The sequence below is a fragment of the Manis pentadactyla genome, chromosome 4 (assembly GCF_030020395.1).
Source record: "Manis pentadactyla isolate mManPen7 chromosome 4, mManPen7.hap1, whole genome shotgun sequence".
Lineage (NCBI taxonomy): Eukaryota > Metazoa > Chordata > Mammalia > Pholidota > Manidae > Manis > Manis pentadactyla.
The window spans coordinates 33,878,692-33,904,823 of NC_080022.1; the positions used below are offsets into that span (position 1 = coordinate 33,878,692).

General features: G+C 47.4%; 2 protein-coding genes across 4 annotated transcripts; both read left to right on the forward strand.

Moving 5' to 3' along the window:
• The first annotated feature begins 5,532 nt into the window (after nt 1–5,532).
• On the forward strand, nt 5,533–18,512 carry MPL (MPL proto-oncogene, thrombopoietin receptor). The gene is made up of 12 exons (XM_036893177.2): nt 5,533–5,611; nt 5,765–5,897; nt 6,213–6,391; nt 6,927–7,225; nt 7,600–7,762; nt 8,025–8,151; nt 11,811–11,989; nt 12,148–12,290; nt 14,285–14,444; nt 14,646–14,742; nt 16,790–16,877; nt 17,084–18,512. The coding sequence occupies exons 1-12, from the start codon at nt 5,533–5,535 to the stop codon at nt 17,369–17,371; spliced, it is 1,935 nt and encodes a 644-aa protein (XP_036749072.2). The 3' UTR covers nt 17,372–18,512.
• CDC20 (cell division cycle 20) lies at nt 14,312–26,089 on the forward strand. 3 transcript variants are annotated; one of them, XM_057500121.1, is made up of 12 exons: nt 14,312–14,444; nt 16,790–16,877; nt 22,287–22,516; nt 22,627–22,775; nt 22,865–22,961; nt 23,154–23,282; nt 23,371–23,567; nt 23,684–23,778; nt 23,923–24,151; nt 24,308–24,433; nt 25,344–25,461; nt 25,846–26,089. In XM_057500121.1, exons 3-12 carry the CDS (start codon nt 22,336–22,338, stop codon nt 26,022–26,024), a joined length of 1,500 nt encoding a protein of 499 aa, XP_057356104.1. In that variant the 5' UTR covers nt 14,312–14,444; nt 16,790–16,877; nt 22,287–22,335; the 3' UTR covers nt 26,025–26,089. The 3 variants fall into 3 exon arrangements, with proteins under 3 accessions (XP_057356104.1, XP_036748943.1, XP_036748942.1); XM_036893048.2 differs by lacking the exons at nt 14,312–14,444; nt 16,790–16,877 and adding an exon at nt 21,930–22,161 and having other exon boundaries at nt 22,328–22,516; XM_036893047.2 differs by lacking the exons at nt 14,312–14,444; nt 16,790–16,877 and adding an exon at nt 21,935–22,161.
• Nucleotides 26,090–26,132: the final 43 nt, after the last annotated feature.

A 26,132-nucleotide genomic window follows, 5' to 3' on the forward strand; every position in this document is an offset into this window, starting at 1 on the left:
CAGAAAAATGATGGAGAAGGGAAGAGGAAAGACCAAGGCACATCTCGCAAAGACTCAACAGGCAGGCGGCTGGGAAGGCAAACCTGAGCATATTATCCAAAGAGCCTCACCACAGCCTGTCCTGGCCACAAAAACGGAACTCCCACCAGTCAGCCCTGAGTCATTCCCTCTCTGCCCCCAAGGAAAGGGTGATTTCCTGCATGGCCCTCTGGGCAGCTAAGGCTCCTCCCATGGACAGTACAGCCTCTTATCTCCCCCAAGTCCCTCTGGGCAGGCCAACCAGGGTCTAGCTATAGTGGGCTGTTCCTTGTGTTTTCTCAGCAGGAAACCTGTATTCAGGGGTCAGAGAGCCCAACGGCCCAGTAAGAGCAGCTCAGGAGCCAGGATGTCTTGCAGAGGATGGAAGACAGAGGGCTGACCAGAGAGGGTCCCTAGCAGCTCTCTTGCTTGGGGTCACTGCTGGACACCCATTGGTCCTTCTCCCCTTTACTTGGATTAAGTCTCTCCTGATGCCTGTTTTGAACTCAGCCTCATACTGTGGGAAAGATGCACACCAGGCCCTGTGCCAGGCACATGTTAAATAAATGAATAAAATGGAGGAAACAATAATCCTAGTCAGAAGTGTCTATGTGTAGCTAAAGGAACAGGCTTTGCAGTTAAATAGAACTGAATTCACATCTCAGCTCTGCTCCTTAGCAGTGACTTTGGACAACTAATTTAATCGATCTCAGCATCTGTTCTCTCTTCTGTTAAGACAAGGGCACCTACTAGAATCACTGTGTGATGGAATGAGCCAATGCGTTAGTGCAGTGCTAGCAAGTAGCAAGTGTTCCTTCGTGGTAGCTGCTAGGGTCATGGTAGGATAGGGGATCAGACAGGAACAGGCAGGCCCACTCCCACCCAGCTTTTACCACAGGAGGAGTGAGTTCGGATGACAGTCCCCACTTGGGGAAGTTCACATCTTGTCTAGCTGAGGTGGAGGCATAGCACGGCTGTTTACACATAAAAGCAGCCCAACAGAGGCACAAAATTCTGTAGGACTCAAAGGAAGGAAAAATTGTGTGTATGCAACCCAGTGTACTCAAGGCGGCCCTCTGGGATTTTCCATTTATATCCAATTAAAACAGCTCAGTCTCTCCTCGGGAAGCCCATGCCCTCCTCTGTTTTCACTAGGAGTCTCCAAGGGTTCACATCCTCATGATCACCTGCTGATCTGAATTCTTGCTCTTGCTAAATTGTTGATCACTGAGTTGCTCACTTTCTGTGTCTGTCATCCTCCACTGACACCACAGATATTGTTAACTTTCTCCCTTTGTTCCTAAAACACCACAGAGATAAGGTTGTGTGTATAGGACACTTAATGTTTGGGGGCGCTGACTAGGGAAGCGAAGCAGTCATAGAATAGAGAATAAATTTAAAACTGAGGACTAGGCATCACTGTTCTGAAACTTTCCTCCAGGAGTCCTTCTACTGGAATTTCTCACTGGGGAAGCTTTCCTTTCTGCAGCTTGCTTTCACTTACTAGCCCTCCAGCTTTTGCTCTGGAGTTACCATGGTATATTCCAAAATTTCCATCAGTTTCATATTCACCAGATTTAGCTAACTCCTTCCTATGAAGGCCATGCCCAAAGCCCCACCACATTGTTTATAATCACAAAAGAGCTTTAAGGCCTCTGAAAGGAATGTGCAATTGCATTTCTCCTTTTTAACGAGACTTTTTCCCCCATTACATATAGTTGGGGGATAAGAAAAGACTCCCAAGCAGTAGTGACTTGGAGACAAGTCTCGATCACAAAGAAAGTCCAACAGGCTGAGAAGTTGGAGGGTTCTGTGCCTGGGGAAGCAAGTAAACAAAGGTCCTGGTGGATGAAAGGGAATTGAGTTTGGGAAACTGCAAAAGGAGTATCACAAGGGAGAGATTCCAGGAATGGGAAGATGAAAGCTGTAAGGGCCTTGCGTTAACACTGAGAAATGAGTCTTGGTCCAAAGGATCATGTGAATCATGAAAGAATTTTAAGCATGAAAAGAATAAAAGCAACTTTGAGCTTCAGAAAAAGCACTGATAAGGAGATACCATTTGTCAACTATTGCAATGGTAAATTTAGAATGATGTGCTTTTAAGTGAAAATATAGTGCCATAACAGGCTGCTAGAAATGTAAATGGAAAAATCATTTTGGAGAGAAGTTTGGCAATGTTGGGAAAGAGATGAAGAGATAGAGAATCCAAGTGCCTACAGCTAGCTACCCCTGAATTTCTGCCTGGATAAAAATGGCAGGTGTTGGAAATAGGAAAAATGGGGAGATAAAAGGCAAGAGCATGGGTATGGGCTCATGAGAGCCTGTCCTCTTCCTGATTCACTATTCAATAACATCATATTAGTAGCTTACCATCGGCCATGGTGGAGTCTATATACCATAAAAAGCAGCAAATGCTGCAAAACAGGGCTCCCTTCCGCCCCCAGAGAGCAGCTCAACAGCACACTACCACTATGAGCCAATCCTCAACCAGCAACCCCTTGAGTTCTCTGAGCAACAGCTGCACAGAGATCAAATACAGGCTTTTTGTAAGCCAAGGCTTTGGCCTTATATCCCAACAGAAAAGCTGAAGTTGATGTAGGCTGGATATTCAGGAGCCCACTGGACTCTGGCCAAAGCGTAGGCAAGTAGGAGTAGTCTCCTTTCCCTGAGGCCCACTCCAGTTCCTGCCTGATACTCTAAAGAAGCAAAAGATGGAGAAGACACCTCTTGCAAGCTGTGTGAAAGCAGAGAAAATGGCAAAAATGACAAGTACAGTAACTGGACCTTCCTCCACACAGGCCGGAAAGCTCAACTCTCTGACAGTCATAAACAAGCCTTCTGTCTCGTGGGCTCTGCATCCTTAACCACAATTAATACTGCTTCTCTGTGAAAGTCACAAGACTTGGTAAGACTTGGATGTACTCCTACAGAGTAGAGGAAGAATGAAGATTTGAGGATAACTTTCAGGTTCCAAGCTTAAATGCCCAGGTAACCTAGGGCGAGATGCCAAACATTGGAAGAGAAGATCCAGTGGGGTGAACGGAAATTAGTGATAGTTGTATTTGGGTCTTGGTGAGTTTAGGTGAAGTGCGTATGGAATGACATATAGACACATCCAATAAGTAACTGAGAATTTGAAGTTTCAAGAAAGTTAATGGTATATAGATGGAACTGAAGCCATAAAATCACTCAGGGAACATACAATTTAAAAGGCAAAGCCTTGGGAACAACATTTAAGAGAAACAACAAAGAAAGAAACTGGGAGGGAACATTCCAGGAGGAAGGAGGAAACCAGGTGAATGTGATACATTATAGAATGCAGTAGAGGAGGAGAAATATCAAGTGTTACAGAAAAGCCTAGGTAGACCAGATGTTGAGTGCAGGTAAGGATTAAGATGAACCACACGATGAGGTTATTGTGGCTGATGGAGAGTGAAGAAAACAATGGTAGAAGATGAGATTTAAGTAGGCAGGGGCCAGGGCAGGCAGGACCTGGTATGCCATTAGGAGGTGCTAGGATTTTATTCTGAGTGCAGTAAGTAATCATTAGAGGGTTTTAAGCAGGGAATGAAGAAGTGTGATTTGCATTTTAAACATCTCCATCCATCACATGGAGAATGGACTGACGGGCTAAGAGTGGAAGCAGTTAGGAAGCTATGCAGTCACCCAGACTAGGACGGTAGAAGTGGAGGTGGTAAAGAGTGTTCAGATTCAGGGTACACTTTGAAAGAATATCTGGCAGGAATTGCTGGTGAACTGAATGTAGGGGAAGAGAAAGATAGGAATCAATGACTACTGGGGTTTGGGGTTGATCACTGAGTAAATGGTGGTGCCACTTATAGAGATAGGTAAATCTAGAGGAAAAAAAAATCCAGGTTTAAGGGTGGGAACCAGAATCAAGAGTTTCATTTTAGCCATCTTAACTATAAGAGGCGCATTAGACCTGCAAGTGAGGATGCCAAGTAGGGAGTCAGCAATCCAAATCTGGAGCCCAGGGGAAGTCACAGCCGAAGATGTTAATTCTGAAGTTATCAGCATATACATTAGCATCAAAGCCATGGGACTGTGTGAACATTAACGCTGTGTTTCCCATTTCACTTGTCTTGACAGCAGTGGGGTGGCCCTTGATTGGAGGCTGGAGGAGGCATCCAAAGTCATCTTCATTGCACAGAGGGAGGTGGTCCTTACAACCTGAGAGTTGTACAGGAATCAGGACAAACCTGGCCTTGGGAACTGAGTGCAGAGAAATGGTGCCAGAGAAATCAAGTCCTCACAGAAGGGCTGAAAGAGTCTATCTACTCCTTCCTTCCCCTCCCACAATTCTCTCTGTAAGTAACATTAATTCAGGAGGAAGATAGAAAGGTGATATTTTAGGGACACTTAGTCTGTAGCCAGCAATGGGACCCCCACTGTGGCTGGAGGAGCTAAATGTGGGAGTTAATGTGGCCTGCACTCCTCATTACACCCTGTAAGAGTCAAAGTTCCTGAGAGGTGGCATCAAAGCCGCCCACAGTTAACAGCACTTCCAGGAGGAGACCTGGGCTTCAGACAGGTCTCCATCTCTTCTGCTACTAATATGAAGATGAGCACAAGCTGACCACCTAGGCCTGATTCTGAGCCAACCAAATGAAAGTACTGAAGACCAGTGCTTCTCCAACTCTAATGTACATTTGAATTATATGGAGATTTTGATAAAGTGCACATTCTGTTTTAGTAGGTCTGGGACAGGACCTGAGAGTCTGAATTTCGAAATGCAGCTCCCAGGCCATGCTGTTGCTGAAGGTTTGTGGACCACATTTTGAGTAGCAAAGGACTGGAGGCAACTGTGTAGGCTACCCGCAATGGAGGGACATGCCCTGTCCCAGGGAGAATGTGTTTACTTGTGCACAGATGCAGGACCTGTTGAAGTAGAAACAGCCACCACTGCATCATGGTTGTGAGGCAGACAGCCATTTCTCGGCTGACTACACTTGCCAGTAGCATGGCATGGTTGTTAAGCACTTAGGTTCTGAAGCTTGACCTCTGAGCTTTACCTCTTAGTAGGTATGGGGCCTTGGGAAAATCTTTAACTTCTCTGCATCTCTGTTTCCTTGTCTCTATAATGGAAATAATAAGACTGTTGTGAGGATTAGTGGAGGTAATAAAGCGCTTAACACATGGCAGCATAGTAAATGCTCAGTAAATGTTGCCATTGTTGATGATACACCCTTCTACAAGTAACAATAGTTAAGGTAGACATGCACAGAGGCCAATCTCCTTCTGGCACACAGGCAAAAATGCAAGCCCCATCTCCCTCCCTCTTTAAAATTCCTCCCACCCTGCTGCCCACTCCCCCTCCCCTGGCCCCTGGCCCCAGTGTGGTCTGGATGGGCCCCACAGGGGCAGGGGCAGGGACAGGGACAGGACGTGGGGCTGTATCTGACAGGAACCCAAGGGGCTGGCCCGGGAGGGGATTGGGGCCTGGCTTCCTGAAGGGAGGATGGGCCAAGGCAGGCACACACAGTGCCGGAGAAGATGCCCTCCTGGGCCTTCTTGGTGGTCACCTCCTGCCTCCTCCTGGCCTCCCAAAACCTGGCACAAGTCACCAGCCAAGGTGAGGTGTGTGGAGGGTGGAGATCATGTACAACCAGGAAGAGGGAGCCCTGGGAGGGGTGCAAGGTAGGAGGTGCCCACTGGGACCCCACTCTTGCCCACAAACACTCTGGCCTGGGATGACCCAGAACCCACCTCACGAGCTGTTCCTCAGATGCCTCCTTGTTGGCCTCGGACTCAGAGCCCTTGAGCTGTTTCTCTCGAACATTTGAGGACCTTACTTGCTTCTGGGATGAGGAAGAGGCAGCACCCAATGGAACATACCAGCTGCTATATGCCTACCCAGGGTATGTGCTAGGCTGTGCCCACCTCCCCTGTATCTGTCCTGTATTTACCTCCACTGAGCCCCACTCCAGTAGATTCCCTGTTTTTGGCCCTATGGGAAAACAACTCCAAGTACATGACCCAAGTAGTCACTTAATGAACAAATGTGCTTTGGATACACCCAGCTCAAACTCCTACAGCACCTCTAATACCACCTGTCCCAGGCACTGAGAAGAAGAATGGCAGTAATGGAAATAGAAGTTGGGCTTGGCCCAGACCTCGGTCTTCAGGTCTGCACATGGTGGCCATGTAGGTAGGATGGACTTCTGTGCCTACAGGGAGAAGCCCCGTGCCTGCCCCCTGAGTTCCCAGAACATGCTTCCCTTTGGAACCAGATACGTGTGCCAGTTTCCAGCCCAGGATGAAGTTCGCCTCTTCTTTTCCCTGCACCTCTGGGTGAAGAATGTGTTGCTGAACCAGACTCTGACCCAGCGGGTGCTCTTTGTGGATAGTGTGGGTAAGGGACATCCTCCTGTCACCCTGGCTCCTCTAGTTGCTGTCCTCAGGCCAGCTGCTAGAAGCAGACTAGTCTGTGTTCTTTCAGGATGATATGGATACCCTCCACTACCAGCCCCCCAGAGGCACTTCAAGACCCCTTAGCACTCCTCCCAGCCTCAGCATCCAGAGCTAGATTTCATTTCCTACCAGAGACAACCTAGTCCTCCCATCATTAACCTATTCAATTAGTCAACAGATACAGAGCACCTACTATGTGCCAGGCACTGTGCTAGGTGACAAAGATAAAGAGATCCCTGCTTTTGAGGGGCACAGAATCTAATAAACCTGCAATGAGGTCACTATTATCATGGGGAAGGGAGAACAGGGTATGGAGCCTTCCCTGCCTGGCCCCCTAAGAAAGCCATGGCCTGTGATCTTTTAGAATCAGGCACTGCCCCCAATCCAGCCTCCAGCACCCTTCTCTACAGTTCATGGGTTGAACCACAGAATGTGGTGGCAAAAGAGAGTTCTGATGTGCTCTGTCTTGCCCCCAGGCCTGCCAGCTCCCCCCAGTAATATCAAAGTCATGGGTGGGAGCCAGCCAGGAGAACTTCAGATCAGCTGGGAGGCCCCAGCTCCTGCAATCGGTGATTTCCTGAGACATGAACTCCGTTATGGTCCTGAGGATTCCAGGAACACCACTGGTCCCACAGTCCTGCAGCTCCTGTCCTCAGAAACCTGCTGCCCAGCTCTATGGAGGCCCAATCCAGCCCCAGCTCTGGACCAGCCTCCATGTGTTCAACCCATGATGCCCCAACAGGATGGACCAGAGAAGACCTCCCCAACTAGAGAAGTATCCTGTCCTTCTTCTGCTCCACCTATGTCCTACCCCCAATTTTGCCCCAAGAAAGTAGAGGCCATACTTTGGGGGTTCCAGTTGAGTTTGATTCTTTGGGAATTAGTATAGGCTCTGATTAGCCCTCAGGAGCCATGTGAATTCACACCAACAAAATTGACAGCTTCAGGCCTCCCAGTTAATGGGGATTTCCCTAAAAGGCCTGAACTACCTGAAACCCACTGACCTGGTCCCTAATCTGTACGTGTATCTAGGCAGTGAGGAATGGAGCATCTCTTCACAAGCCTGCTGTGGGGCTTCAAAATAAAAGATGGAGGCTGTCTGGGCTGAGAGGCAGACCTAGATTCTGAGGCTGGGATTCCTCTCCCAAGGCTCCATCTCCAGCAGTGATGGGTGGAAGTTGCCTCATCTCAGGGCTCCAGCCTGGCACCTCCTACTGGCTCCAGCTGCGCAGCCAACCTGATGGGATCTCTCTCCATGGCTCCTGGGGATCCTGGTCACTCCCTGTGACTGTGGACCTGCCTGGGGATGCAGGTGAGTCAACAAAGAAATGGGCAGATGGGGAGGAGATAGAAAAGATCTCTAGGGAGGCCTGGGCTGGATATGGAAGCTCTAAGAAGCATGGTCCCTCCTGACGACCTCAAACTTGCCACTGGACAGACTGAACTGTGTTCAGGGAGAGGACAAAGAATAGGGGTAAGTGTTCCAAGATGTAAAGATGTGTGTAAAGACAGTCTGGATACTCTATAGACTAGAAGCACATTGGCCCTGATGAGACTTCCTTCTCTGACCTCAGTGGAAATTGGACTGCAGTGCTTTACCTTGAACCTGAAGAACACTACCTGTCAGTGGAAGCAACAGGACCAGGCTAGCTCCCAAGGTTTCTTCTACCACAGCAGGGCACGATGCTGCCCCACAGACAGGTGAGAGTTGAGCTGCTGATTGACCCTGATATCATGGGAGAGAGTCACATGCAGAAGGAAGGAAGAGTCTGTTCTTTGTCCTCTTCACTCCCCTCCCTTGTCTCAAAACCAAATGGCCTCCATGCTCTCATCTTCCAATGGGTTTCTTATCTTCTCAACCTCTTTCCATCCCCATCCAGAATGCCTTGGTTTAGTTCGGCTTTAATCACGTCACCCAGACCATTGAAACAGCCTACGTTCTTATTCACCTCCAGTTTATCCCCACGCTGCTGACAGAGTGACCTTTGTTAAACTCAGACTTTGCATGGCCTTCCCCTACTCAGATATGTACTACAGCTTTCTACTGTCTATCATATCCTTTGCCTGGCCTTCAAGAATTTCTACCAAACACCTCACTGATCTGTCACCCCCTCTATATCCAATCCATAACCAAGTCTTGTTGATGTCACTGTTAGCTATCTCTAGAATCTGCCCACTTTTGTTCATTGCTGCTGTTGTCCAAGGACAAGCCAGCACCATCTCTCATCCACTCATTCTCCATAGCCGCCCATTATTGGGCTACTGAGATCACTTACTGAATCCTTCAAATCATTCTCCACATAGAGCTGGAGTGATCTTTAAAAAAATGCAAAAATGAACCTAACTTCCCTGCTTAAAAGTCTTTAATAGCTTCCTGTTGATCTTAGGATAAAGAAAAAAACTCAATTGTGGCCTTATAAAGTTCTGAGACTCAGACCCTACCTATGTCTTCAGCTTCATTGTACACTATGCTACCTTTTGCTCTCTATGCTCCAGTACTGGCCTTCTTCAGTTCCTTCCTATCTGCCATATTCCCCACTGTCACTGGGTCTTTGCATGTACTATTTACCCAGCCCTCCTGTCTTTTCTTAACTTCTATTTATCCTTCAGCTCTCAACTCAAACATCACCTCCTCAGGGAGCCCTCCCCTGACCATCCTCATTAGGTCCAATAGCACTATTATACATTCTTCTTGTACCATGTACTTCTCCTTCTTAAGTAATTATCATATTTACAATTTTATGTGTATACTTTATGTAGTTATTTGATTGATAATAAAATTCTCTCAGAAGTCCAGGTGAGAAAGGCTGATCTTGCCTATACATGATCCATGAGGGTAAAGCCACTGTCTGTTTTTACTCACCAATGTATTCTCACCAACCACAGGGCCTGGAAGATGGTAGATGCACAGTTAAAAAACTGTTAGATGAATGGATAATGAAAGCACCACTATTAACAGTTTTAATGTATTCTTCTAGTTTTTCTATGCACTTACATGTGTCTATACACAATATTTTCAATATAAATTGGATCACATTATATATACGGATTAACTTTTTTGCTTAAAAATATGTCTTGGAGAGCATTACAAAATGTTGCAATTCATTCTTTTTAATAACTTCACAGATTTCCATGGTATGGAGGTGCCATGAATAGATTAAAAGGGGCCAAAACTGAAGTCATCATTTCCTTTACCAAAACCTGCTCCTCCTTTTACCAAAACTTCCTCCATCCTACCATCAACTCAGTTTTCCAGGCCTCTAACATGGAAATTACCCAGACGTCTGCCATTTCTCCACCCTCCATTCAGAAACAGTCTTGTCATTTCTATCCCTTCAGTATCTCTTGAATCCATCTATTTCCCTTCATCCCCTGCCACAACCCTATTTTCAGATCCTCATCACTTTTCGCGTGGAAAAGCATAACACTGTCCTGATGGATTTCTCTGCTTGTAGTCTACCTTCACAAATCCTTTCCTACAAACTGCAGTTAGAGTGATCTTCTAAAGAGCAAAGCTAATTTTGACCATTCCGTTTAAAATCCTTAAAATGTCATCATACTTACTACAAAATTAAGTTCAAGCTCCTTAGAAAGGCCACAAGGCCATTTATGACCTTAGTTTTCCCATCTCACATTTACCATCACCACAGGCCCTCTACGCTGAAAGTATTCTGCACCACTTAGAATTTCCCCCAAAGTGTCTTATCTCTTATCTGTGCACAAGCATGTGCCTGGGATGCCTGCTTCTGCCCTTTGCCCACACTATTTATAGTCTAAGACTCAATCTAAGCACTGCCTTGTCCAGGAAGTGGACCCTTCCAGTCTGGTTAGGTGACCCTCCTTGATACTCCAAAATCAGCCTATGCACATCACAGGAAAATGCCATCTGTTTGTTTTTCTGCCTCTGCCACTGAAATGAGAGCTCCTTGAAGATTATTCCTCTATGTATTCATAGGGCCTAGAACAATGCCTAGCACATAGTATCAATTATTTGTTGAATAAATGAGTAAACATATAAATACATAAAATGATAAATAATTTTAGTAAAAGCTAGCCATTTAGGGCTTATGATCAGGAAGGAGACATGATTCATTCATTAAATAAATTAGTGAGGGTGACTATATGCCAGGCACCAGGGATAGAGTGACAAATGAAACAGAAAAGATTGGGGCTCACAGCATTTTCAGGGCTTACATTTTAGTGGCAGGAATAAAGGGACTGACCAACAAGTAAAGAAATAAAGGAACATTATATGACAGAGACTAAATGGAGGTGGATGCTAATTTAGACTGAGTGTTCAGAGAAAGCCTCACCAAGGAGAAGGGTGAGCTGAAACCTAAAAGGCAACAAGGAGTGAGTCCCACGAAGCTCTAGAATCAGAGCAATCCAGGGAGAGGTGAAGTGCAAAGACAGTGCCTGTGGCATATTTGGAGCACAGAAAAAAGGCCTGTGTGGATGAAGGTGGTAAACTGGTGTGAGAATTGTAGATAAGAATGGCAAGGTAGGGAGGAACTAAATCATATAGTCCTGTAGGCTCTAGTATTGAGTTTGGACTTTATTCCAAGTGGGATGGGGAACCATGGAAGGATTTGAAGCAGAAGAATGACTGACATATGATTTACATTCTCAAAACATATGTTCCTCTGGGAAATTATAAAGAACAGTAGAAGCCAGTTAGAAACCAGTTAGATCACCAGTTAGAAATTTGACTTAATTCAGGCAAGAGATAGAGGTGGTTTCATCTAATGTGGCCATGGTAAAGACCAAAATAAATGGACAGATTTGTAATATATTCTGGACATTATCAGATCAACATTTTGGAAGCAAATTCTGGTAGCTGTGTGAAGAACAAATTGAAGGGAGTATAGAAATGAAGGCAGAAAGCCAGTTAGGAGGTTGATGTAATAATCTATTTTACATACAGAGGTGACTAGGAGGGCTGCTGTGTGAGAACAGATTGAAAACATAAGGATGTTTTCCTCCAGGAAGATGAAGGATCTTTTAATCTTTGAAACAATCCGGGGAAGTACGTATTATTAACCCAGTTTACAAATGAGAAAACTGGGGCAGCGATAAATCAAGTAATGTGCCCAGAGTACATCAACAAGCCAAGACCTGGACTCTATAGCCCATGCTATTTTCATGTATCATCTCACTCCTTCCTTAAGAGGAAAGGCTGGACACCAAAGTAAACTTCAGAAAACAAAACATTATGGCATGAAAACAGAGAAAAGGCCTTGGGGGCCTATCCAAGGGAGGATTAGATGATAGTCATGAAGGCCACAGCCCCTGTGAGATGAGTATCAGGATTAGACTCACAGGCAAGCTTGATTCAGTGACTCTATGGGGCTGTTTCTTAGGGACACCACCTGGGAGAAGTGTGAAGAAGAGGAGAAAAATCCAGGATTACAGCCCTCCCAGTTCTCCCGATGCCACTTCAAGTCACGAAATGACAGTGTTATTCACATCCTTGTGGAAATGACCACAGCCCAGGGTGTTCACAGCTACCTGGGCTCTCCTTTCTGGATCCACCAGGCAGGTAAGAACTCTCTTCCCTTCTCCACCCACATAGTTCCCACCCCTACCGCATCTGACCCCATGCCCAGGACCACCAACTCTGACACTCTGACCCAGGGTCCTGGTCAGATGTCTCATGCACAGAATGGCTTAGGCCAGCCCCTGTGGATGTCCCTGCAGTGGTCATCCCCACTCCAAACTTACATTGGAGGGAGGTCTCCAGTGGGCAGCTGGAATTGGAATGGCAGCACTCATCATCCTGGGCATCCCAGGAGACCTGCTATCAGCTGCGATACACAGGAGAAGGCCATCAGGACTGGAAGGTATGGCCAAGGAACAAATGCCCATACACCTCACTACACAGCGGATGCCTGAGTTTCACCATGTCTGTTATCAGGAGCGTGGGTGTCCATGTCTCTATGTCTGGGCTTGTATATCTATGTTTACCCAATTCAACCGGTATCTTAATCTCTCTTTGGCATCTGACACTGCTGACTTCTCCTATTTACAAATCTTTCTTCCCTTTGCCTTTGGGATATCAATCTCTCCTGAATCTCCTACGTCTTTCTGATTGAACCTTCTCACTCTCCTTTCCTGGTTCCTCCTTTTCCACTCTTTCTTAATATGTTGTGCTTCCTACAGTTCCATTGCAGGATCTTTTCTCCTGTAGATAAATAGATGTTCTCCCTAAGTGAGTACTTCACCTCCATGGTTTTAATCACAATACATTAACCATCCCAAACTTACCTTTGCAACACCCATATGGAAAGAAACTTCTATACCACAGGCAAATTTCCTAAACTTTTGAAGTCTCAGTTCCCTCATTGGTGAGATGGGGGAAAGCCATCTGCCTTCCAGAGTTACAGTAAAAATCAAATAAAATATATAAATATCTAGCATACTGCCTGGCAGACAGAAGGTATTTAATATATATTTTGTTAAATATTAGTTTCTTCTCTACTTTCATTTTCATTTACTACATGTGTACACAACTTCTTACCATATAGCCCTGGGGCATTTCATACTCAACATACCCAAAACTAAATTCATATTTCTCCCCAAAATTGTTTTACTTTTGTATCGAGGTATAAGACATATAAAGTACACAAATCTTAAATATAAAATGGGTTGATCTGTACACGTGTAATACACCATGGACCTAATACCCAGATCAAGATACAGATTTCTAGTACCCAGAAAGTGCCTCATATGCCCTACAGTAACACACACACACCCCAAAGTAACCACTACTCTGACATTACCATTGGTAACTGACTATTGCTGAACTTAACAAAATGGAACCATGAGGTACTTCTTCCTTAAATTACTTCTCTGTTCCCTATATCTGACAATGGCACCACCACTTACCCAGTTACCCATCTGGAATCTTCCTTGACTCTTCTTCATTTTCCCTTTCCCTTCCCCCTATTTATCAACAAGTACATTGAGTTTACTGTGCTAACAGTCTTCAAATCCCTACAACCACTGCCGAGTCTCATTTTTGCCCATCCAGCCTGCATGTCCATGTTCGCAGCACACTATACTTAACTATTCTGTTAACTCCCAACCAAACAGAGGCAGCGTTACATGCTTCTTCGGCTCCCATGGTGCTTTACTTGTCATTGTTATCGCACTAATAACTTGTAATTATTTACTTGTTTGGATGTCTTCCTCATCAGACACGTGAGAGATGGTGTTTCATTTATCTTTTTCCTGGTGCCTAGCTCAATGCTTGGCACAGCATAAGCAGTTTATAAATGATTGCTGAATGAATACTCTAAGTCTCCCTGCTTGTACACACGATGTTTGTTCTTTCTGCTTGAATCTGTCCTTGTCCCCCCAGAACCTAGCACAGGTCTGACATCCTCTGCTGAATGAGTGGTGTCTATGAACACTATGTGGCCCTGAGTATCTGCGTGTGTTGGGATTTCCATTGCCGACCTCAAGTTCAATCGAACACTTCTGTCAGGATGTCCGTGTGTCTGGTCAGTTCGTGTGCACCGGGATCTGTGTCAGGGGTGTATCGTACGTATTCGTGTTGTGTCAGGATGAGTAGTCTGCACAGATGAGGTCTGTGTCAGAGGGTGTGTCGGGGCGGGCGCATTGCTCAGGCGGGGCGTGCCAGGGAGAGGCTCTCGAGGGCCCGGGTGTTTCATCTTCCACGTTTTCGCCGGGATGTCTGTTTTCTGTCAGTAAGGTTCTTCGAGGGGATCCCCGGAGGTTCAAAGCGGTAGGATTTGGGGCAAACACACGCCGGTCTCTCGAGGACTCGACGCCGGCCCCCGGAGCCTGACCACCCGCCCGCTTCTCCGCGCAGGTGTTGGAGCCACCTCTCGGGGCCCAGGGAGAGACCCTGGAGCTGCGCCCACGCTCTCGCTACCGTTTACAGCTGCGCGCCAGGCTCCACGGCCCCACCTACCAAGGACCCTGGAGCGCCTGGTCTGACCCAGTCAGGGTGGAGACGGCCTCCGAGACGGGTGAGAGCACGGCCGGCAGAGGCGGTCTGCGGCTGCGCGAGGGGCGGGGCTCCGAGCACAGCGGTGTGCGGCTGCGCAGATGCACGCGGCGCCACAGGACGGCAAGAGGCAGAGAGCTAGTGCGGGATCTGGCGGGTCTGGTGGACTTGGCGGCGGGCTCCAGCCTGGGGAGGCCGCGGTCTGACTGTTTTTGTCCCACAGCCTGGATCTCCTTGGTGACCAGTCTGCTCCTGGTGCTAGCCCTCAGCGTCCTCCTGGGCCTGCTGCTGCTGAGGTGGCAGTTTCCTGCGCACTACAGGTATCACCCTAGCCAGGTGGGGCCGGAGGTCTCTATAAACGAGCATCCCAGTGTTACCCTGTGACACTAGCTCACTAGACAAGCGCACATCCACACTTGTGACCTCAAGCATTTTCCCGCACGTCTACCCCTGAGAATCGAACGACCTCCTTACGCTCTAACAGGCCCACTATTCTGGATACCTAAAGCGGCACCATCTCCTTGCTCCCCATCTCAGAAGGCTACCGTCCACCTGTCACCCAAGCCAGAACACTTCGGTGCCCCGCTCCCCTATATCCAGTCTGGTCTGGTCATTCCACCTCCTAAACCTCACTCAAACAATGGCTCCCTTTCCCCCTACAGACACTACCTGACTCACTGCAGTAGCCTCCATTCTGTCCAGCCTAGCCTCACACAGCCACCGGAATAATCTTTCTAAAATGCACATATGAACTTGTCACTCTCCTCCTTAAATCTTATTACTAGCTCCCCATTATAGAGTCCAGACTCTAAAATGACAAGCAGAGCTCTGCAAATCTGGCCTCTGCAGGCATTTCCACTCTCTCCCACCCTGTGAATCAGCCCTGCCAAACTGTTGGTGATTTCCTACATTAATCAAGTGTTTTTACTTCTCAGTGCATTTGCGCATAACGTTCCCTCTGCCAAGAACATCCTCCCTGGATGACTAATACCCATTTGTCTTTAAATAGCTTTCTTTACTAACTCCTGGGAAACCTTTCCTAACCCTCCACTGTTAGCTACTCCCTTTGTGCCCCAAAACAGTTCTATTATAGTACCAATAGCCTTTTACTGATTTATTTCTTTGTATGTCTTCTCTATACTGTACTTGGTCATCTTTAAATCCTAAGTACAGTGCCTGCCAAATAGCACATCCTTAAATGAATGTTATTAGCAAATGATTTGTTTATGTGGGAAGACTAAGGCTGAGGAGAAATGTCATTAGAACTTATAAACAAAAGATAGAATCCATACCACCTCAGTCCTTCAACTGGTAACATCTCTTTAATTCTTGAAGACCCCATTCAGAATGCAGCTCCTCCAGGCAGCCTCTTAGGCCCTAGGCTAGGTTAGATGCTCCTCTTCTGTGCTCCCATCTGTCCTTGAACATGTCTTTCTTTGATCTTTTAACCCACTCATATGTATGAGCAGACTGGTATGTATCTTCTGTTAAGTAGCCAGATCCAACAAAAAAGTTGGGAGAGAAGAGAGAGATGGTGCTGCTGAACCAGACATACCCAGTTCCTTTTCTATGATTTACTCAGTAAGTCACTCCTCCTCCTTTGGAGAAATGTGAGTGAGGTCACAGAAGAGGCCTGAAATGTTGTTCAGCTGAATTCCCTTCATGTGGAAATACGAGCCTAAACAATTGGAGATTCCCCCAACATACCTTAATCCACACTTCTCAGATAGACCACCTTCCCCAGTAACTTAATAAGCCCCACTGATTCATTCATTCATTCTATTAATTCCTTGAGCACCTGCTATGGTCCAGACATTGTTCTATACCCTATACATACAGGAGTGAGCAAGTAGACTCTGGCTTTCATGGAGTTTGCATTCTACTGGGGCAAGACAGACAGAAGGCAAGTATGTATAATAATATAACAAATACATAGAAAGCCAAGTGCTATAAAGGAATCTAAAGCAGAGCAGGAGATAGAGAGTGATGGGAAATGAAGGTGGTGCTATTTTAGACAGGGTAGTCAGACCCCTGTCAGGATGACCCTTGATTAGAGAACTAAATGAAGTGAGGGAACAAACTGAGTGTTCCAGGAAGAAAGAAGAGAAAGTGCAGAGGCTCTGAGGTTGGAATGTTTGAGGATACTCAAACTGTTTTTTTGAATATCCGTACCACTGACTTCCCTCCTCCATTTGAGGTTTTATTTCTACCTGTGCTCTTCTATCCTACTTTATTGCCTTGACCACACCTACCTCTCCAAGCCTTACCATCCCACCTCACTGCCTCCCCCCTGCTCCACCTAAGTGCTCTCCGCCTCCCTCCCACTCACTCCCATGACTCAGTCTCCTTCTTTTCATTCTCCCCAAGGAGTCTGAGGCATGCCCTGTGGCCTTCACTCCCAGACTTGCACCGGGTCCTAGGCCAGTACCTTACGGATGCCACAGCCCTGAGTCCGGTGAGTGAACTCCCCTCCCCACTACCCACCACCAAGCCTGACTGGAGCTGGATCCCTGCCCCATAACACAATTTTTCCAAGGTCATTGCCCACCAGCATAACATCCTAGGCCCCACTCCCAGCCACGCCCTCCTTCCTACACAACTCAGGTCCTCTTCCCACAGGACCTGCTCTAATCCAGACTCCCTTTCCCCCATCTCTCCCAGCCCAAGACTACAGTCTCAGATGCCTATGAAGAAGTAGAACCCAGCCTCCTTGAAATTCTACCTAAGTCCTCAGAGAAGACTCCTTTGCCCCTGTATTCCTCCCAGGCCCAGATGGACTACCGAGGACTGCCAACTTCTTGCCTGGGGACCATGCCCCTGTCTATGTGCCCATCCATGGTTGAGACAGGGTCTTACTGCACCACTCATATTGCCAACCATTCCTACTTGCCACTGAGCTGTTGGCAGGCCCCTTGCTCCCATTCCCCTGGACAGATCCAAACCCTCTAGACCTCTCCTGAAGCTCCCTACGCAAACCCACCCACCCCCAACCAACATCTGCCCTCATAGTTGGGCTTCACAACACTGACCGCAGTACTGTTGCTGACATAAAGTCAGGACCCTCTTTTGTCAGACCAAAGCTCATTTGACTAAGTTTCTCTTACTTTCAACTTTCTCTGTCCTCTTGAAAGCCAAACTCCTCCAAAAGAAGTCACCACTTCCCACTTCCCACCGGCTTTTCAGACTATTGTAATTCATTCCACCACTACCACTTTGCTAATGAAGCAGTCAGGAAAAGCTCACCTCAAACTTTCTAACTGCAAGATCCAGTAGGATCTTGTTAATCCTCAGTTTATTTGATTTCTCGGTGGCATTTGTCGTGTGACTCCTCCTTTCGCCCTTACATTCTCTCCTACCTTGGCTTCCATACCACCACCACCTGTCCTGGCTCTGCCCCTGACTCAGAGTATACTCAGAACACAACTCTGGAGTCAGACCTAGGTTCAAGTCCTGCCTTACCCCCTTGCCAGCTGTGAGATGTTGAGTGAATAACTTAAAACCCTTTGAACCTTAATTTTCTCATCTATAAAACAGGGGTAACAACAGAACCCCATAGAGTTGTGAAGAGGTTTAAGGGAAGTAATCTAAGTAATCTATGCCTAGGACATAGTAAGCGTTTCATATATCTGAACTATAATTATTCCTTCCTATTGTCTTACTCGGACATGTTTCCACTCCTTAATTATTACAGTCCCTCAGGAGTCCATTTTAACACAGTCTCTACTCCCACCCATTCTTACTGCCTCTCCTATATCCAAAAGTTCTTCTCCCCAGCCTAGACTTCCATTACAGCACCTGTGAGGCCTTATGCGGGTAACTGTTTACATGTCTGTCTCCCGCTACTAGATTGTGAGCTCCATGAGGGCAAGGGCCATCATTGTCTTTTCCCTCCAGCACCTAGAGTAGTGCGTGGTGCATGGTAGTGGGCCTTCAATAAATGTTTTCTAAATGTTTCCCTCTTCCTCTAAGCTCTTCATATGCAGTGGAGAATGTGCTGAGGGCCATTCTGGTTATGGATTCCCCTCACCCATTCAAATTCCCAAAATAAATGGTATTTTTTTGCTAGTTTCAAACATGCCCACTGCATCAGTCAGGGTCTTGGCAGAAACAGATGGCACACTCAAAACTGAGTATTTTGATGAGAGTTTAATAAAGATGAGGCAGAAGTCAGGAAAACCATCTAGGAATAGGGCAGTAGCACAGGGCTAACAACAGTTGGGAGCTGATACCAACACGGCATCAAGGGGCAAGGGGAGAGTGTAGTTACTGGATCTGCAGAGTGTAACTGTAACAGAGGGCTTCCTGGCAGGAACTGTGGCCTTCAGTAAAGAGAGACAGCCAACCTGTGTGGACATGGCAGGGAGGGAGCCAGGGAAATAAATAGCTCATGGTCACTCTCCCCCCTACCTTCTGATTACATCTCTATTAGTTTGCTAGCACTGCCATAACAAAGTACGACAAACGGGGGCTTAAACAACATAACTATTGACAACAGATGTTAAATATTAAACAACAGAAATTTGTAGTTCTGGAGGCTAGAAGTTCAAGGTGTCAGCAGGATTGGCTCCTTCTGAGAGCTGTGAGGAAGAACCTGTTCCAGGCCTCTCCCTAACTTCCAGTGGTTTCCTGATACTCATTGGTGTTCCTCAGCTTGCAGAAGTATCACCCCCCATCGCTGCCTTCATCTTCACATGGTATTCTCCGTGTGTGTGTCCACATCCAAATGTCCCCATTTTATAAGGACACCAGTCATATTGGATTAAGACCCACCCAAATGACCTCATCTTAACTAATTACATCTGCAATGACCCCGTTTCCAAATAAGGTCACACTCTGAACTACTGGGGCTTAGGAATTCAACATATGAATTTCAGGGGGACACATTTTAAGCCATAGCATCTCTCCATAGGTGGAACCCAAACAGATATGAGAGCCCAAGGGAATCCATTGATCCATAGACCATATGAATCAGCCTCGCAGGGCACAGGACAGGGTAGGAGATGAAGAGTGGGTCTGGACAGGACAAATAGACGTCTGATATACTCATTTTCCATAATTCCTTCCTCCAGTTATATTCAAGGCTCCAACTCTATTCCTGGGGACTCAAGACTACGATTGAGATCCAAACCACTGAAGCTTTCATTTTTAAACCCACTCAGCCATCATGTCCTGACCACTTTTACTTCCTAAATTCCATCTCCTATTCTCCATCTCCACTGAACTATTACTATAGTCTCTAATAATTCTGCATACAGTCTCGCCCATTAAATCCAACCTCCAGATTGATCTTTCTATTCATCTCATTCCTTACCTATAAATCTTTAGCTTGACTCTTCAGAACCTGATCTCTTTCTCTTCCATTATTTCCCTACACGAGGATTAAAAGTGTTAACACAATGCCAAGCATAGAGTAAATACTCAGTGTTTATTGAGCTCATTTTATTATTATCCCAACTGGGCTGTTCCACCCCCTGAATATCACCTATATTTTATTCTTTCCATGCCTCTGCTTTCCTAGATTCAGGTCTTTTAGGAGGGCATTTCCCCATCTAAACAGTTGCTCAGCCTCTAATTAACCATCTTTAAAGCCTTGTTCTCCAACCCTCTGGCCTAAGGGGAAGTGATCTTTCTTTCCTAGACTGGAAAGGCTCCCTGTGTTTTCTGTTCCATTTCTTCCTGGGGAAGGTACCCAAGCACCTTGTTCTATCAGCCAACCCTTGCCTGGCCTCTTTCATCTCCCCTGGCTCTTTTACCTTCACCTTCAAGTGTGCATGCGCCACTCCGGCACTGGTCCCCTCAAGCTACCTTGGACCACCCCTTTCTCACTCCCAAATCTCTCACACGATGAGCCAGTACTTACTGGCTCCACATTCTCTCTACCCTTCTTTCTGCAACTCCTTCCAAATGGAACCCAAGCACCCACTCTCCTGACCCAGCTTTCTCCAAGGTCACCAGTGATTTGTTTCTCAATGGCCAAATCTGGCCTTTTCTTTCATGACTCTGCTTGACCATTTCACATCATGTTAGAATTTCTCACACTTTAAGGTCCATTTCAGTATAATCTCATTGGCTTCTTTCATTCCTGAAGTTGCTCCATCCCTGAAGTTGTTCTCTCATTTACCTCAGCCTTCTTTTTCTCTACAGTTACCCTTACTCCAGAAACTGCAAACTGGTGGCCATGTCCTGCCCTCAGATATGTTTTGTTTGGCCCTTGCTTACACAGAAACTCACTGATTCCACCATGCTTAGCAGATAAAAGTCCAAACTCTTTAGCATAACATTTAAAGCCCTGACCAACCTGACTCTAGACTACCTTTTCTATGTTCTCTGGGGTTCAAGGGCTCCCTATTTCCAACCCCAGCACATCCAACTCCTTGTTTTCCAGGGTAATTGGAAATAGAGAACAAAATTGAAGATAACAATATTAAGTTTGGGCTAAGAACCCCAGATTTTTCTCTGTCATCATCAGTGTTGATCTTAGGTTAATGATTGAAAATGTGTGATTTTTTTTTTTCAGCCTCTCTGGGACAGTATAGCATATGCTTAGGATGCAGGGGTCAGTCAGATAGTTTGGCTCCACTACTTATTGTTGGTGGCATGCCTTTGGGCAAGTTTCTAACCTTTTTCTGACCCAGTTTCTTTTTTTATAAAATAGGGATAGAGTATCTGCCTTATAGGATTAAGGATTAGACTCAATAATATATGTAAACTGTTAAACACAGTAGTTAGCAGATGGTCAATAAACGGTACCCATTATTATTTTATTATTGCTGCTTCATCTCTAAGCATATTCAAACAATTCATTCAAGTCATTATTAGAGCCCAGGATTGAATGAAATCCAGATCTGGATTCCCACCAATTTGTGTGACCTCAGGCAAATCCCTTCCCTACACCTCTGTTTCTTTATGTGTAAAATATGGGTATGTTGCTTGGGATGGGAAGAGTGCACCATGCAGAGACTCGACTAGCGGATCTCTAAAATTCCTGACACCTCTAAAGTCCCACGAACTTTAAGCCAGTGTCTCCTGCAAGACAGTGCAATGTTATCTTTCAGATAGGCAGGTTTGAATTCTGATCCTTTTTTTGACTTTAAAGAATTCACCCCTCTTTCAACCTCATTTTCCCTGTTTGCAACCTAGCAAATACAACCACTTTAAAAAACGCATGGGCTACTTCCTTCCTAGCAGTGTTGCTACAGGCGTCAAGCAAACAGCGAATGCACCCTAACTTGGAGCTCTGGCCTTTCTGCTCCTAAACTTCTCAACTCCTTTCCCTCCGCACCACCCGCTCCCTGTCTTTCCCGTCTCTGAACGGCTCAAGGGCTTTATGCCACTCCGCCGAGCTCCGCACTTATCATAAACAGGAGCCACACGCGAGCTTTAAGCGTCACGGGCGGGTGAGGGGAAGCTGAGGAATGAATGGAAGCGACTCGGGAATGCGGAGGCCGCGCAGGTCCCGCCCCCAGACGCGCCCCGCCCCTCTAGCTTTCCGACGCGGGTTCTCTGTACCCTGCCTTAAACCTTTCACATTCTTTAATTCACGCTCCACTACTGGACTCTCGAGAGATGTGTGACTTTCCCCGGAAGGCCCGCCTCCTGTGTCGTAGAAGCCAATGGGTGAGGGCGACGGTTGAGACAGTTGGGTTTTGAAGGAGCCAATGAGTGCTCAGAGCGGAGAGTTTAAGACGCAAAGCCACTGCAAAGGCCTGTCGGGGTTCGGAACTTGCTCGGATCTGACGGTGAGGGATGGCTGTTCTGGGCCGAGCTGGGGCCGTGGCTGGGGATTGCAGGCCGGGAGGGCCTGTGACCGGGGTGGTTCTGACTGGGGCCGGCCGTCCTACAGCACTGTCGCCTCTTCCTCCAGGCCTTGGCCGGCACCCATTCCAGGGACTCCTCCTCCTCCAGACGCTCCCATGGCGCAGTTCGTGTTCGAGAGTGACCTGCACTCGCTGCTGCAGCTGGACGCACCCATCCCCAATGCACCCCCCGCGCGCTGGCAGCGCAAAGCTAAGGAAGGCACGGGGCCGGTCCCCTCGCCCATGCGGGCCGCCAACCGATCCCACAGCGCCGGCAGGACCCCGGGCCGAACTCCCGGTCAGTGGGGTGCGGCGGGAGACGCGGAGGCGGAGGGAACGGCTGGGAGCAGCCGTCATGCCTACCCCCGGAGCCTGTCAGACTGTCTGGCTTCCCTCTCCCCGACCCAGGCAAATCCAGCTCCAAGGTTCAGACTACTCCCAGCAAACCTGGTGGTGACCGTTATATCCCCCATCGCAGTGCTTCCCAAATGGAGGTGGCCAGCTTCCTCCTGAGTAAGGAAAACCAACCTGAAAACAGCCAGACGCCCACCAAGAAGGTTTGTGTCCCAGAGGGGCGTAAGGCAGGAGACCCATGTATGTACTTTGGGTAATGCCGTCCTGCCTCACCACCATCCTTATGTGCCAGGAACATCAGAAAGCTTGGGCTTTGAACCTGAACGGTTTTGATGTGGAGGAAGCCAAAATCCTTCGGCTCAGTGGAAAACCACAGAATGCCCCAGAAGGTAAGACCTTAAGTTCTTGGTTCATGGAGGGAGGTGACAGCCCATCTCCAGGGCTGAAGGGAGACACTGGTCTGCTCTTCCCACCTAAGACTGAGGGGGGTGTGGGGGCAGGAGGCCCCAATCGCCCTTCCAGGCTAGGGGCAGGGGAAGGTGTCAGTTATCCCAGTGTCCAGACCCACTCTGTTGCCACAGGTTACCAGAACAGATTGAAAGTACTCTATAGCCAGAAAGCCACGCCTGGCTCCAGCCGGAAGACCTGCCGTTACATTCCTTCCCTGCCAGACCGTATCCTGGATGCCCCTGAAATCCGGAATGACTACTGTAAGCCTTGCCTGGTGGAGAGAGAAGACAGGCCTGGAGACCAGGCAAACATGGAGAAACTTATGTTCTTCCCTGTCTCCTCTGGCAGACCTGAACCTTGTGGATTGGAGCTCTGGGAATGTACTGGCTGTGGCGTTGGATAACAGTGTGTACTTGTGGAGTGCTAGCTCTGGTGACATCTTGCAGCTGCTACAAATGGAGCAGCCTGGGGACTATGTATCTTCTGTGGCCTGGATCAAAGAGGGCAACTACCTGGCTGTGGGAACCAGCAGTGCTGAGGTGCAGGTGAGATCTGTCCCTGTCCTGCCTCTCTGTTGTTCCCTAGACCCCCAGGGGCTTGCCCAGCAGGAGAATTTCATGCCAAGTCCCAATCTCTGATCGCAGTGGGCTTTTCTCTCTAGCTATGGGATGTGCAACAGCAGAAACGGCTTCGAAACATGACCAGTCATTCTGCCCGAGTAGGCTCACTATGTTGGAATAGCTATATCCTGTCCAGGTCAGTAGTTTTTGCTAGTGTTGCAATATCAGTATGATTTTTGCCTGCTCTCCGCAGACTGTACACCTCTGAATCGAAGCAGCTCTGGCCTGCTGACCCCCTTTGGCACTGCCACAGAACCTGATTTACTTTTCCCTCCTGCAGTGGTTCACGCTCTGGCCACATCCACCATCATGATGTTCGGGTAGCAGAGCATCATGTGGCCACACTCAGTGGCCATAGCCAGGAAGTGTGTGGGTTGCGCTGGGCCCCAGATGGACGCCATTTGGCCAGTGGCGGCAACGATAACTTGGTCAATGTGTGGCCTAGTGCTCCTGGAGAGGGTGGCTGGGTACCCCTGCAGACATTCACCCAGCATCAAGGGGCTGTCAAGGTGAGAGCTGGGCTGGGTTAGGGCTTTTACAGACTCTCATCCCGAACCTGGGGGCTCTGAAGGGGAGATGGGATGGTGGGATTGGGTTTACTCTGTGACCCCTATAGCTCCTTGTCTAGCTCTAGTATGTGCTGACCCCGTGTTTATCCCACCTAGGCTGTAGCTTGGTGTCCTTGGCAGGCCAATGTTCTGGCAACTGGCGGGGGTACCAGTGATCGACACATTCGCATTTGGAACGTCTGCTCTGGGGCCTGTCTGAGTGCTGTGGATGCCCATTCCCAGGTAGTCTTTTATCTATTTCAGCTTCTCACTCCCAGGTGCGTTCTTCCTCTATACGATCTTCCTGGGCAATCATGGCCGTCCAATGGCTTCGCTAACTATACCCTGATAATTTCCACACTCCTTACTCAGCTCTCACTCAGGAGCTCCAGATCCACATTTCCAAGTCTGTAGTGTATCTCTAACCCCATGGCCCATAGGTGACACCATCCTAATACGTCCCAAATTAAACTTGTCACTTCCCCTTTCCTCCCTGAAATGTGTTCTTCCTCCTCCTTCTCCTCATATATTGAGAGGGACAAACCTACTCAGAAATTTGAAAAACCTCCCACAATCTTTCATTCTTCTCACCAAGATGTACTGGTTTTGCCTCAACATATCACGTGTCCCCTTTCCTCAGCCTCATCCTCCCAAAGGAGGCCCACTGCACTGTTCTCAGAATTCTTATGTCCTCCAATATGTCCCCTACACTGTTGTCTGGGTCACCTGTTTCTGTCCTCTTCAAACCCTGCAATGGCTGCCATCACCTACAGCGTATAATCCAAATCCATTAGAATGAAATCTGAAGACCTTGCTTTGGGTCTCCTTGCAAGCTACTCCAGCTTCCTCTCCTTCCACCCACCTCTCCTCCCCATGCAGCCTCCATTCTAGACTTGGGCTCTGGAGCCAGAGTTCAAATTCTGGCTCCATCACCTACTAACTTAACTTGTATGCTGTCTTAGGCAACTTGGTGAACTTCCTTCTGCTTGATTCCTCATATGTAAAATGGGTAACAATTAGAACTCTCAAAGGATTTTATAAGGACTATGATCATTCAAGTCTTGAGTCTGTAGTACCTGGCTCCAGAATGGATTTAATTTTGATTTGAGCAGCATTGGCTCTATGTTGTACCCACACCATCCCCTCTCTACAGGTGTGCTCCATCCTCTGGTCTCCCCACTATAAGGAGCTCATCTCAGGCCATGGCTTTGCCCAAAACCAGCTGGTTATTTGGAAGTACCCAACCATGGCCAAGGTGGCTGAGCTCAAAGGTAGGTGCTAAGTGACAGAAGCCAGACACAAAAGTCTGCGTATCGTATGACTATTTATATGAAGTGTCCAGAAGAGGCAAATGCAGGGAAATAAAACAGATTAATGGATGCCAAGGGCTGGGAGCAGAAGGTAATGAAGAGTGACTTTCTTCATGGGCTGATGAAAATGTTCTAGAATTATTAAATTATGGTTGTACAACTTTGTGACTATACTAAAAACCAATTAATTGTATACTTTAAGAGGAGGCATTTTTATAGTATGTAAATTATTAATTACCTTGGTGTGATTTTTTTTTTAAGGTAGGTGGCCTTTAAAATCGGAGGGCTGTAGGTAGGTCTACATTCATATACACTGCCCTCACTTTTTCTCTCCTCATGCCTCAGGTCACACAGCCCGGGTCCTAAGTCTGACCATGAGCCCAGATGGGGCCACAGTGGCCTCAGCAGCGGCCGACGAGACCCTGCGGCTGTGGCGCTGCTTTGAGTTGGATCCTGCACGGCGGCGGGAGCGGGAGAAAGCCAGTGCGGCCAAAAGCAGCCTCATCCACCAAGGCATCCGCTGAGGACCAGCCCCTCACCTTGATTTTCTGTGTGTGTTTTATTTTTCTAATAAAGTCATGTCTCCCTCTCTTTTTACATTCTTCTGTCCCAGTAGCCTTCCCAGAGGGTCC

Coding starts and splice junctions, on each gene's coding strand:
- MPL (XM_036893177.2), top strand. CDS start 5,533: ATGCCCTCCTGGGCCTTCTTGGTGGTCACCTCCTGCCTCCTCCTGGCC. Junction 5,612..5,764: donor GGCACAAGTCACCAGCCAAG/GTGAGGTGTGTG, acceptor GCTGTTCCTCAG/ATGCCTCCTTGTTGGCCTCG. Junction 5,898..6,212: donor CTGCTATATGCCTACCCAGG/GTATGTGCTAGG, acceptor CTGTGCCTACAG/GGAGAAGCCCCGTGCCTGCC.
- CDC20 (XM_057500121.1), top strand. CDS start 22,336: ATGGCGCAGTTCGTGTTCGAGAGTGACCTGCACTCGCTGCTGCAGCTG. Junction 24,152..24,307: donor AGCATCAAGGGGCTGTCAAG/GTGAGAGCTGGG, acceptor TATCCCACCTAG/GCTGTAGCTTGGTGTCCTTG. Junction 25,462..25,845: donor CAAGGTGGCTGAGCTCAAAG/GTAGGTGCTAAG, acceptor CTCATGCCTCAG/GTCACACAGCCCGGGTCCTA.